The 13,770-nt window shown below is 42.3% G+C and overlaps 1 protein-coding gene across 2 annotated transcripts in view; it reads left to right on the top strand.

The window, feature by feature from the left end:
- PPEF1 (protein phosphatase, EF-hand calcium binding domain 1) overlaps positions 1 to 13,770 on the top strand; it is a 147,193-nt gene that overhangs the window by 104,052 nt on the left and 29,371 nt on the right. For both annotated transcript variants that reach the window (XM_011995811.1, XM_011995812.1), the window contains one exon: positions 11,908 to 12,093. In XM_011995811.1, coding sequence (XP_011851201.1) covers positions 11,908 to 12,093 — 186 coding nt within the window. The remainder of the gene's footprint in view (positions 1 to 11,907; positions 12,094 to 13,770) is intronic.

Here is a 13,770-nt window from a genome sequence, read left to right as displayed (position 1 = left end):
GCGCCCGGCCTAGAATTGTTTTCTTAATTACATTTTGGATTGTTCATTGCTAGTGTATAGAAATACAACTGACTTTTATATACTGACATTGTGTTGTGAACGTTGATAAACGTATTAGTTCTAATGGTTTTTAGTGGATTTTTTGAGATTTTCCACATACAAGATTATGTTATCTGTGAATAATTTTATTTCTTCCTTTCCAATCTGTCTGCCTTTTCTTTTCCTTTTTTTCTTTTTGCTTAATTGCCTTGTCTAGAACCTCCAGTACACTGTTGAATAAAAGTGAAGAGAGTAGATATCTTTGTCTTGTTCATGATACTGGGGAAAGCATTCAGTCTTTCATCAAGTATGATATTAGCTGTGTATTTGTTTGTAGCGGCCTTTTATTACATTGAGGAAGTTTCTTTCTATGCTTAGTTTATTGAGTGTTTTTATTGTGAAAGAGTGTTGGATTTTGTCAAGTGCTTTTTCTGAATACATTAAAATGATGTGTTCTTTCCCTTTATTCTATTAATATGGTATATTATATTAATTGATTTCAGAGATGTTAAACTAAACTGACATTCCTGGGATAAATTCCACTTAGTCATGATGTACAATCCACCTTCTATGTTGCTGGCTTCCATTTGGTAGTATTTTTTTGAGGATTTTTGCATTTATATTCATAAGAGCTATTGGTCTATGGTTTTCTTTTCTTGTGATATCTTTGTCTGGTTTTGGTATAAGTTTGGCCTCATAAGAGGAATTAGAAAGTATTGTCACCTCTTCTATGTTTTAGAAGAGTCTGTGAAGGATTGATTTTAATTCTTCAAATGTTTGATAGAATCCATCAGTGAAGCCATCTGGGCCTGGGCTTTTCTTTGTAGGAAGTTTTAAAATTACTAATTTCAATATTTTTCCTTGCTATAGTTGTATTCAAATGTTTTGTTTCTTCTTGAGTAGTTTGTGTTTTGGTAGTTGTGTCTTTCTTGGAATTTGTTTCATTTCCCGAAACACATTCATTTCATGAAATTCATTTCATCTACTTTGTCTAATTTGTTGACCTAAAGTTGTTTGTAGTACTCCTTTATAATTTTTTTTTCTCTTGAAAGTTTGGTAGTAATATTCCCTCTTTCATTCCTGATATTAGTAATTTGAGTCTCCTCTGTTTTTTCTTGGTTTCTCAGTCTCACTAAGGTTTGTCAATGTTATTGATCTTTTTGAAGAACCAACTTTTAGTTTTATTGATTTTCCTCTATTGTTGTCTATTATCTATTTCATTTATTTCTGCACTAATTATTAACAGTGGAGGGTGTCCAGGTTCTTGGCGTCTTGAACAATGAATTGGACAAAACACACAAACAAGGCAAGGAGGGAATGAAGGGTTTTATTGAAATGAAAGTACATTCCACAGTGTGGGAGTGGCCTGAGCATAGGGGCTGAAAGGCCCTGTTATAGAATTTTTGGGAGTTTCAATACCCCCTAGAGGATTCCATTGGTTACTTGGAGTACACCCTATGTAAATGAAGAGTTTGAAGTAAAGTTACAGAGTCATTTACAGCATAAACCCTACGGAAAGGATATTTCCTGTCATAGCTGAAGTGTGAATTGGCCTTATGTTCCCTGCCTCCAGACCCTATTTTCCTGCCTCATAATCTTTATCATTTCCTTCCTTCTGCTTGTTTTAGGTTTAGTTTGCTCTTCTTTTTTTAGTTTCCTTAGAAGGTAATATCATTGATTTGAGATCCTTTTTATTTTTTAATAAAGATACAAATCTTCCTTTAAGTACTGCTTTAGCTCCATCCCTTAAGTTTGCTATGTTATTAAACAATTGCTACTGACTTAAAAAAAATAGTTTTGCTATGTTGTGCTTTTGTTTTCAATAGTATTGTCTAAATATCCTTGTGATTAACTTCTCTGTTATTTGGTAGTGTGTTGCTTAATTTCCACATATTTATGAATTCCCCATATTTCTTTCGTTTATTGATTTAAAATTTAATTTGATTGTGGTCAGAGAATACATGCTTTGCCTGATTTAAATTCCTTTAAAACTTTTTTTCTTTTTTTGGTAAATCCTTTTAAAATTTGTTGAGGCTTTTTTTGTGGCCTAGCATATGGTTTATCCTGGAGAATGCTCCATGTGCACTTTAGAAGACTATATATTTCACTCTTATTGGGTGGAGTGTTTTATATATGTCTCTTTGAACATATTTATAATAGTCGCTTTGAAATCTTTGTCTGCTAAGTCAACGTCTAGTCCCTTTAAAAGCAGTTTTTATTGCCTGCTTCCCCACTCTGCCCCCTCACCCCCCACCCCCTACCCCTGCCCCGCCCTCTTCGCATGTCGTGTAATCTTACATTGTAGTAACCCTAGGTAGTTATTCCCATGCCCCTCTGGGGCTTGTTGTTATTTGCTTTTTTGTTTGTTTGTTGAGTGACTTGTCTGGACTAGTTTAGTGAAGTCTATTCCCCTTCAGTGTGCAGCCTCTGATGTCACTCTTCACAGAGTGCTGCCTTGGGCATGCATACAGTTTCTCCGACCACCCGGGCTACTGTGGTTTTAATTGGGCTCTCTTTGTGTCTTTCCCTGATCTCTCCTTTAAGCTTCGTACCCATCTGCCTCTATTTGAAGCAGTCCCAGCTGTTAGCCTTCACTAATTGCTAGCTGATTGCTCTATTGTTTTTAACAATGCCCTGGCCCACAGAGTGTTCTACAGTCTGATCCGATTAAAGCTGGACCCCTTCGCAGGGGCAGGGCTTTAACCATGTTTGAGGCTTACTCCGACCTCCACAAAGGCTCCTTTCTCATCTGTTTCCCCGATTCAGTCTGTTAAATTTCTTCTAGCTGGTGTACTGTTGGTACTAGTATCTCAGCACTACCATCCTCCTTGTAAATGCTTATTCCCAACATCTCCATTGCTTTCAACAGTGCCTTTAGGCATGAACTTCCTTGCACTCTGTGCCAAATAAGGCCAGTCCCCTTAGGCAGAGTGGCAGTGCTCTGTTCTTGACCTGCCTCTCCCCCTGGGCCAAACCACTGTGCCATCACACTGCAGCTGGGAGCAGGGACAGTGACCCACTTTTCCTCCAGTGACAGCCCTGTTCCACAAGCAGGGTAGTAGGCAGGGATGATAGCCCCTGGTCTTCTTGGCTTGCCCTTCCTGGCATAGCACCTCTTCCTTATGATTGAGCAAGTGTGGGGGCAGTTGGGGTCTAGCACCTGCAAGCTGCCATGCCTAGGACAGGGCTTCTGCCCAATGAGTGGGGGAAGTGAACCCCAGTCCTCTCTGCTGTGCTTGCCTGGAACCCAGCTTCTGTAATGGAGAGCTGGGGGGAATGAGGGATGCCCATCAGCTTGCTGCTTCTGGGACAAAACCATAGCCCTCTGCTGGGAGCTTGGGGCAGAAGGAGCCCCGCCTTGGATGCGTCCACTTGAAGTAGAGCATCCTTCATGCTGATCAGTGAAGGCAGTTAGAGTAGCTCATGGCTCAAATGCCACACACTCTCTCTGTTGGTATCAAAATTTAGTAAGTTTTCTTAAATGTTTCTCCGTATGCTGCATGCCATTAGGACAATTTCCAGTGGCTTCAACTGGTTTAATTTTTTTTTTAAGTGATTTTCCGCTGGGCGTGGTGGCTCACGCCTATAATCCCAGCACTTTGGGAGGCTGAGGTGGGCGGATTGCTTGAGCCCAGGAGTTGGAGACCAGCCTCGGCAACTTGGCAAAACCCCATCTCTAAAAAGTACAAAAATTAGCCGGGCGTGGTGGTGCATGCCTGTAGTCCCAGCTACTCGGGAGGCTGAAGCAAGAGCATGGCTGCTCGAACCTGGGAGGCGGAGGCTGCAGTGAGCTGAGATCATGCCACTGCACTCCAGCCTGGGCGACAGAGCGGGACCCTGTCTTAAAGAAAAAGATGTTCACAAGTTAAATGGTTGTTTCACTGGGGAGGGGGTCTGCCAAGCCCCTAACACTGCCATTCCTGTCATTATGTTGTCATTTTGAGACCTGTACTTAGTATGTCTATAAACATGGATGTAAAGGCAATAAGCCGTGTACTCATCTTTGTGACAGCGTGCATATCCGGAGCTGCCTGTCTAGAGTCTCTGGCAGCTTCTGGCATGGAGTAAGATCTATAAATATTCCCCTCATTCATTCATCCATTCAACAAGAATGTATTGATCACTCCTGAGTACTCTTGCTCATTTGTCTTGGTGAAATTTGGCGTTTTTCTAAATTTCCAGTCCTACATTTTAACTGCTTTCTTGTCAGTTTTTACCCCATATGGCAGGGATGAGTTCTTAAGAACAACAGCTATGTGTATTATGTCATTAAGTCTTTAAAGCAACCTGATGATGTAGATAATATTATTCCTGTTTCCCGAAAGAAGACACTGAAGCTCACATAAGTTGAATAATTTTCTAAATGATGGGTCTAGATTTGATTCCAAATTTGTTGGACTCTACGCTTCTCATTTTTAACTGTTAGGCCACACTATGTCTCTCACTATAGGAAAAGATGTTACAGGACACTGGGTTTTGTTTGTTTGGGTTTTTTTTTTTTTTGAGATGGAGTCTCACTCTGTCACCCAGGCTGGAGTGCAGTGGCGCAGTCTCAGCTCATTGCAACCTCCGCCTCCTGGGTTTAAGCAGTTCTCCTCTCTCAGCCTCCGGAGTAGCTGGGATTACAGGCATGCACCACCATGGCCGGCTAATTTTGCTATTTTTAGTAGAGACTGAGTTTCACCATATTGGTCGGGCTGGTCTCGAACTCCTGACCTCAGGTGATCCACCTGCCTTGGCATCCCAGAGTGCTGGGATTACAGGTGTGAGCCACTGTGCCCGGCCCCAGAACACTGTTTTTCAACTTCTTGGATGGGAATGTTATGACCTCTTAGAAAGGTCTTTTGTAGACTTTTCTTCAGGTTTCCTGTTCTGAAAGAACTGAAATGAAATTATTGGAAATGGACTGATGCTTAATGATAAAAGTGTTCTTCCTGTAGATAGAATCATAACCATAATAAGTAGCTTTCGTTTTCAGATATAAACACACATACATGCATTTGCAATGTCACAAGTACACATAGACACATGCCCACGTGATATTGGTTACATCTGTAGCTGGGAAACATAATCAAACAATTACCAAATAGTGTTGAATTTCTTACTTCCCTTCAGTCATTGTTAAAGAAACCTCTATTTCTTGATTTAGGACCATTATACCTTGATTGCTGAAAATGTTGACTAAAATGTGATTTCTGGTGTAAAATATACCCTAATCGATGAGGGGAGAGAGAGGTAGGGAGAGAGACAGAGGGAGAAATGGTATTCATCATTGGCTGCGAGTCCAAAATATTTAAAAATCAAGTAAGCATGAGAGGCAACTCATAGCAAGTAGGAAGGGATGCCTCCTTAAACCTTGACATCCAAATCCCAAAGACTGAAGGTTAGAACAAGCTCTTCTAGGATTATGGTGAATAAAGAAGATAATGTTAAAGAAATGGGAGCTGCACACAAAGAAAATTGTGGCCTCTGGAAGCCTAGATGAGTTAGAGCCTTAAGAAGTGGGAGGGAGGAGACTGGGGCTCGCTATTCCACAACAGAACCTCCCGCTCCCCAAACAATAGAGATGTGGCGTCTTGCAGACCCCACACACATGATCGGAGCTGACATTGGGTAAAATGGGCCAGAACCTCATTTCTGATGTTTAATCATTTCAGTTGTGCCCCTAATTTTCTTTCCTCAGTTCCTGGTACATAGTGGATAAACACACACATAAGTTATGCTAGAGCCGAAATTTCCAGATAAAAACAGAGCTCACAATTACTTTATTTCTTAATATCTATGAGCTGTTTTGTATAAAGATCATATACTCTTTATTTTGTCTTGTAGTCATGGAAATTCATAATTCTTGGCAGAGTGCTATAGTTTAAATTTTCCCTTATGTTCACTGAGATGTGGGGATATATTTAATCAGAGTTAAGTCACTGTACAGAGATGAATATGATACTCTGTAAGACAGACTTACAAGGAGACAGAGGCCAAAAAGATTTCAAAAATAATTTAAATTATTTATAGCCTGAATGACTCCCCTCTCTTTATTCATTCATTTAACAGGTATTTATTGAGCACCTACTATGTGTCATACACTGTTCTAGGCTTCTGGGAAATGTCAATGACTAAATAAAGATCAGTTACCTTGCAGAGCTTACATTTTAAAGGGAGGAGTTACATGATAAACAATATAATAATAAATAAATGATATACCTTAAGTGATAAGTTCTTTTTTTATTATTATTTTTAGACGGAGTCTTGCTCTATCTCCCAGGCTGGAGTGCAGTGGCGCAATCTGGGCTCACTGCAAGTTCCGCCTCCCGGGTTCACACCATTCTCCTCCCAAGTAGCTGGGACTACAGGCGCCCGCCACCACGCCCAGCTAACTTTTTTGTATTTTTAGTAGAGACGGGGTTTCACTGTGTTAGCCAGGATAGTCTCAACCTCATGATCCGCCTGCCTCGGCCTCCCAAAGTGCTGGGATTACAGGCGTGAGCCACTGCGCCCGGCCTTAAGTGATAAGTTCTATGGGAAAAATAAAAACTAGAGCAGAGTTAGGGAGAACAGGAAAACTGGTCTTGGGGACAAAATTGCAATTTTTTTTTTTTTGAGACAGGGTCTCACTCCTGTAGTCCAGGTAGGAGTGCAGTAGTGCAATTATGGCTTATTGCAACCCTGACCACCTGGGCTCAAGTGATTCTCCCACCTCATTTTTTGATTTTTTTGTAGAAACAATGTCTCACTATATTGCCCAGGCTGGTCTTGAACTCCTGGGCTCAAGCGATCCTTCTTCCTCTGCCTCCGAAAGTGCTGGGATTGCAAGCATGAGCCACGGCGCCCAGTAAAAATTGCAATTTTAAATAATGTAGTCAGCTGCATTGAGGTGGCTCCCAAGAGGGAAATGACTTGATTGAGGTCTCTTGGCTAGTTAGGGAGTGATAGAGTAGGATTTGATCCTGAGGTTGACTCGAATGTCCATGCCCTTTTTTTGAAGGGATAGATGAGAGTGACAGGCATTCTCAGGAATGATGTGACCTACTTTAGTCAGCCCTTATTCAATGAGGCCTAAAGGGTGGATAGGGAGCAGGAGGAAGGCATCTAAAGAAATCTAGGATCCCTGGCTGGAAGGTTTGGGCTGAGCATAGCTTTTTTTTTTTTTTTTTTTTTGAGACGGAGTCTTGCTCTGTCGCCCAGGCTGCAGTGCAATGACGTGATTTCGGCTCACTGCAGCCTCCGCCTCCCAGGTTCAAGCAATTTTCCTGCCTCAGCCTCCAAAGTAGCTGGGATTACAGGCATCTGCCACCACACCCGGCTAATTTTTGTATTTTTAGTAGAGGCAGGGTTTCACCATGTTGGCCATGCTGGTCTCGAACTCCTGACCTCATTCTTGATCCACCCACTGCGGCCTCCCAAAGTGCTGGAATTACAGGGGTGAGCCACCACGTCTAGCCTAAGCATAGTTTTTAAAATGACATGGTCTAGGCCGGGCGTGGTCGCTCACGCCTGTAATCCCAGCACTTTGGGAAGCCGAGGCAGGTGGATCACAAGGCCAGGAGTTCCAGACCAGCCTGACCATCATGGTGAAACCCTATCTCTACTAAAAATACAAAAATTAGCTGAGCGTGGTGACGCGCACCTGTAATCCCAGCTACTCGGGAGACTGAGGCAGGAGAATTGCTTGAACCTGGGAGGCAGGGGTTGCAGTGAGCCAAGATCACGCCACCGCACTCCAGCCTGGGCGACAGAGCAAGACCCCATCTCCAAAAAAAAAAAAAAGACATGGTCTAGCTGGGCGTGGTGGTACATACCTGTAATCCCAGCTACTCGGGAGACTGAGGCAGGAGAATTGCTTGAACCCAAGAGGCAGAGGTTGCAGTGAGCTGAGATCACGCCATTGCACTCGAGCCTGGGCGACAAGAGCAAAACTCTGTCTCAAAAAATAATTAATTAATTTAAAATGACATGGTCAAAAGCTGGAAGGGAGGATGTATAACTAAGGGAAAACATGAAAGAATAGTGAATCTGTAGTATTAATGTTTTAGAAGAGAAGCATTTAGATACACCTTTCAGAGCTATTAACTCTCCCTCAAAGCACACTTTTGGAGACTGGATTACTTAGAGCCGCAGACATGCACAAGGTGCTTCTTGAAGGATTTATTTTAGATTGAGGAGATTTAAAAGGCTGACACATAGATTTTTGTTGATCAGGTCATATAAAAGCTGTAATTCAGTAAAACGTTCCCATTTTTTTGTTTGAAAATTTTCAGGAAAGAACGTTGTAAAGAATTAATTAGTCTTTCATGCAGTGATCACCCCAAGGCTCCTGCATTTCAGAGGATAATGTGTTGTTGACATGAAAGAGATGGTTTCTACTGAGGAATTTGTTTCACCAACAAAGGGGCTTTTATGCAATTTTTTTGTTTGTGAGTTCTGGAATTAATCTTACGTTACCACTACGATCTGGGTAAACCTAGTCAAGGAAATGATTTCTAGACAGAAAAAAGAAATGCAAAACTCATGGAATGGATTCTGAAGGACAAGCTCAGTTCTTAAAAATTGTTACCCCTTATGAGTTAGAATCAAAGAAAAATGAGTGTTAGATATATCTTCCTCATTCCATTGATGATGACTAAGGCCTGAATATGATAAGTGATTTGCCCAAGGTGACTTAGGTAATTACTTGAAGTGCTAACTCTTTGGCCAGTGCTTATTCTAGTTCAACAGAGTCCCATCATATGTACCTTGAATTTATGTAAATTTCAATTATTGCATATGGCAATAAAGGAGAAAAATACTGGAAAATTTTATTTTCATATCCTTTATCACATATATAAAATATTAATATTTCCATATTATCTATATAATATATATAAAACATTCACCTATCCATATTATTGTATAGAGTTGTATACATACAATCATGTACAGTCAACCTTCCATATGCACGGGGTTCTGCATTGTGGATTCAACCAGTCACAGATTGAAAATATTTGGAAAAAAAAAGAAAACAATATAACAATACAATATAAATTTTAAAATATGGCATAACAGCTATTTACATAGCACTTACATTGTATTAGGTATTATAAGTAATCTAGAGATGACTTATAGTACAGATACTCTTTGACTTATGATGGGTTTATCTGGACATAATTCCCTCATGTCAAGGAGCTTCTTGAATGCTTGTTGCTTTTGCACCATTGTGAAGTTGAAAATTGTAAGTCAGGGACCATTTGTAGACAGGAGGATGGGTGTGGGTTATATGCAAATACTATGCCATTTTATACAAGGGACTTGAGCATCCACAGATTTTAGTATCCTGGATGTAGGAGGTGGTCCCGGGACCAATCCACCTTGGATACTGAGGGGCAACTATATATGTTAAGGGTAACAAGAGGTTTCCCAGGGGTAATTTTGGCTATAAATGATTTGCATCCCATGTAGAAATTGAAAGCTTAATCCCCTCCTAACAAAGCACAACTCCTTGATTTCCCTCTTTCCTCCATTATTATATTACAGGTCAAATTATGTCCCCAAACATGACATCATGGTATAAGAGCCAGATTTGACTCAGTCGAAAATGCAAGTGTTATTTTTGTCATAAACACCAGCAAAGTAAAGGGGTTCCATTATATTTATTCATAGAGTACGGTTGTGCTGATGTCGGCATTCAGTGGGGAGAAAGGAGCGCCCTGGGCTGACTCTTCTTTGGGTGGTTTTAACTGTCACTTCAATCATCAAAAACTCTGCAGGTGTCTGATGTGGGCCTGGTGCAGGGTTTCTCTTTTCTCTAGTTCTGACCAGGTGCTTATTCCAGGGTAGCTCTCCTGCCAGTTCTGCTCTTTTCACCTCACTGTCTTTTTCCTCACTTATTTCTAGCTCCTCTTCCATACCATACTTATCAGTGGCTGTACAATCATGTTTAGCAGTTCCTGGTCCTGTTCTCCAGACCTGATTTGGACCCACTGGAATAACTGCGCAACTTCACATGCCTGCTTTTTCATGCACTCAGAAGAAACATGTGGAAAACAGAGACTGTCAGAATCAGTCTGTTAGAATCTAAGATACTTTACAGGTCAACTGGTCCAAATGCCTGATTCTAAAGATCTCAAAAGTGAGATCCAGGGAGGATTTTCAAGGTTGTATAGCTTTAATGGCAGAGAGAGTTTTTCTCACTACTCTTTAAGCTGTTATAGAAGTTTCAATAAAGAAGCATTACAGGCCAGGTACAGTGGCTCATGCCTGTAATCCCAGTACTTTGGGAGGCCAAGGTGGGTGGATCACCTGAGGTCAGGAGTTCGAGACCAACCTGGCCAACATGGTAAAACCCTGTCTCTACCAAAAATACCAAAAATTAGCCAGGTGTTGTGGCAGGCCCTTGCAATCTCAGCTACTCAGGAGGCTGAGGCAGGAGAACCGCTTGAACCCAGGAGGTGGAGGTTGCAGTGAGCCGAGATCATGCCACTGCACTCCAGCCTAGGCGACAGAGCGAGACTCCATCACAGAAAAAAAAAAAAAGAAAAGAAACATTACAGATAGATGAAAGCCACAAAGAGGGAGCCTCCAATCTTCATGAAAAATATTATTTTGTTTTATTCTGAGACAGTGTCTTGCTCTGTTGCCCAGGCTGCAGTGCAGTGGCATGAACATGGCTCGCTGCAGCCTCAACCTCCTGGGCTCAGGAATCCTCTCACCTCAGCCTCCCAAGTAGTTGGGAACACATTCGTGCACCACCACACCTGGCTAATTTTTATTTTTTAATTTTTTGTAGAGATGGGGTTTTGCCATGTTTACCCAGGCTGGTCTTGAACTCCTGGACCCAAGCACCCTTCCTGACTCAGCCTCCCAAAGTGTTGGGATTACAGGCAAGAGCCACTGTGCCCGGCAGAAAAATGATTTTAAAAATTTGGATCTTTAGTCCTGGACATCATGTAACCTGCATTTGCCTCTCCTGCACCCCAAAGGAAATGTTATACAATACAACACTTGTGGATTTAGGAGAACACGTTGTGGAAAACAGTTGCTAAATGTATTGCTGAAACTGAGACTGTACTTACCATGGAGGGGGAAAGGTGAAGGAGATGCTTTAGGAGACACCCTCAGATGAACAGGTTTCCACATTTGTGTTGGGAAACAGCAAGGGCTTCCTCAGGCTATGTGCTCAACAGGACAAAAACCTGGCCCAGAGCCACAGCAGGAGACCTACCTTATGTCTTTGAACATGTTAAGACACACCTAATGTGTGGGCATTGTGGGGAGCTAATTTCTCCCCTGAATGTGACAATGAAGTTCTCTTAAGAGAAAAGAACCTTGTAGATTCAACAACTGTCAAACAATTGTGAGGGAATTTTTAAAGCCAAAAAAAAAAAAAAAAGGATAAGGGCTGATTCTTGGTTATTGTTATTGCTGTATTGGATATTCGTGGAGGAGGTGAATATGAAACAATGTTCTTTTTATTTTTTTTGAGACGAGGTCTCCATCTGTCACCCAGCCTGGAGTGCAGTGGAGTGATCATGGCTCACTACAGCCTCAACCTCCCAGGCTTAAGTGATCCTCCCATCTCAGCCTCCCTAGTAGCTGAGACTACAGGCATGTACCACCATGCCCGGCTAATTTTTGTATTTTTTGTAGAGACGAGGTCTCTCCATGTTGCCCAGGCTGGGCTTGAACTCCTGGCCTCAAGCAGTCCTCCCGCCTCAGCCACCGAAAGTGCTGGGATCACAGGCGTGAGCCACTGCGCCAGGCCTGAAACAATTTTCAAGGAAGAATGAGAAGTAGTCTTTGGGATACCTTGGGTTAATATTTCTGACAAGTCGGAATCTAGAAAGATATAATCTCACTTGTAAGTTACAGCAAAATCTGGTTTGTTGTTCCAAGATTATTGATATTCTGTGGAGTGATCCCAGAGGCAAAAACGGCTGTTTTCCAAATACGGGCCGAGGAGGGGGCTGCTATTTTGGACCAGATGTTACTTCCAAGATTCTTAATAAATACCAGTTGAAGATGCTCATCAGGTCTCATGAATGTAAGCCCGAAGGGTATGAAATCTGTCATGATGGGAAGGTAAGCTAAAATTGTTAGTGACATTCCCATTAACATCCTTCCCCTAAGCACAGTCTTTTCTTCACAGAGTATGTCTGGCCTAGAAGCCCATGAGAAGATATCTTCTCTAGTACCAAACGGAAACCAGAGAAGGCGGGCTTCATCTAGGTTGTTTGAAAGATCCTCACTGTCCCTTGTCCTAAAAGATATTTGGTTTATTTCCCTGATCTTCCCTAATCCCAGAAACAGAAATTCCTTTTTTTTTTTTTTTCTTTTTTTGAGATGGAGTCTTGCTCTGTCGCCTAGGTTGGAGTACAGTGGCATGATCTCAGCTCACTGCAACCTCCGCCTCCCGGGTTCAAGTGATTCTCGTGCCTCAGCCACTCAAGTAGCTGGGATTACAGGTGTGCGCCACTACACCCAGCTAATTTTTGTATTTTTAGTAGAGACAGGGTTTCACCATGTTAGCCAGGCTGGTCTCGAACTCCTGACCTCAGGTGATCCACCTGCCTCGGCTTCCCAAAGTGCTGGGATTACAGTCGTGAGCCACCGTACCCGGCCTCAGAAACAGAAATTCTGATACATGGCACTAAGTAGGCACACAGAAAGGCTTGGTTCTTTACTACTTGTAAGGCAACTGTCCCACACAGTGGGGTTGAGAATGTCTTTTTCCTCACAGAGTACATAAAAGGCAACAGTGAATCCAGTTTGCTCTTGCACTTTTTACCTGTTCCTCGTGCAGGGCCCAAAACACAAACCACACTTCCCTTCAGCTCCCTCAGTAGGCAACCTCCAGCAAGTTGCTCACTGTAGTCAGTTTAGCTACAGCCACTAAAATGGAGTGTGTTGTGTTCCTTCAGTGGTGTCTGATCAAAGGCTAAAGGAGGTGAGGACTGAGGAGCTGGTTTCTTGTCCCAAGTTGTCCTGGGATGCACCTTTTTCTTTCTTTTTTTTTCTTTTTTTGAGACAGAGTCTCGTTCTGTTGTCCAGGCTGGAGTGCAGTGGCGTGATCTCGGCTCACTGCAACCTCTGCCTCCTGGGTTCAAGCGATTCTCTTGCCTCATGCTCTCGAGAAGATGGGATTACAGGCGGCCGCCACTATGTCCAGCTATTTTTTGAATTTTTAGTAGAGACAAGGTTTCATGTTGGCCAGGCTTGTCTCAAACTCCTGACCTCAGGTGATTCACCTGCCTCAGCCTCCCAAAGTGCTGGGATTATAGGCATGAGCCACCGCACCTGGCCTGGAATGCACCTTTTTCTATGGTGAACAGCAATAAATAAAAATGGATACCAAGTTGTATGGCATTTCCCTCTGTGTCAGCACTTTGTTTTTCTGACCTCTATTAATTCATTTTCAGCTCATACTAACATTGCAAGATGAGTAAGGCAAGTATTGTTTAGGGTTTCTTTGTAATAAGAAAATAGAAAAATAGATAGAAAACAGCAGTGGCTTGTCTAAAGTGACATGCTCATCAGGACAGAAGAGAGCCTAAGCCAGGTTCCCTGTCACCCACAAATATGGTCCTCCCGGCCGGGTGCAGTGGCTCACACCTGTAATCCCAGCACTTTGGGAGGCCAAGGCAGGTGGATCATGAGGTCAAGAGATAGTGACCATCCTGGCCAACATGGTGAAACCCTGTCTCCACTAAAAATACAAAAATTAGCTGGGCGCGGTGGCACACACCTGTAGTCCCAGCT

The sequence above is a fragment of the Mandrillus leucophaeus genome, unplaced genomic scaffold (assembly GCF_000951045.1).
Source record: "Mandrillus leucophaeus isolate KB7577 unplaced genomic scaffold, Mleu.le_1.0 Scaffold499, whole genome shotgun sequence".
NCBI lineage: Eukaryota > Metazoa > Chordata > Mammalia > Primates > Cercopithecidae > Mandrillus > Mandrillus leucophaeus.
The sequence above is the reverse complement of the archived record's forward strand: the minus strand, read 5'-3'. Positions and strand labels throughout refer to the sequence as shown.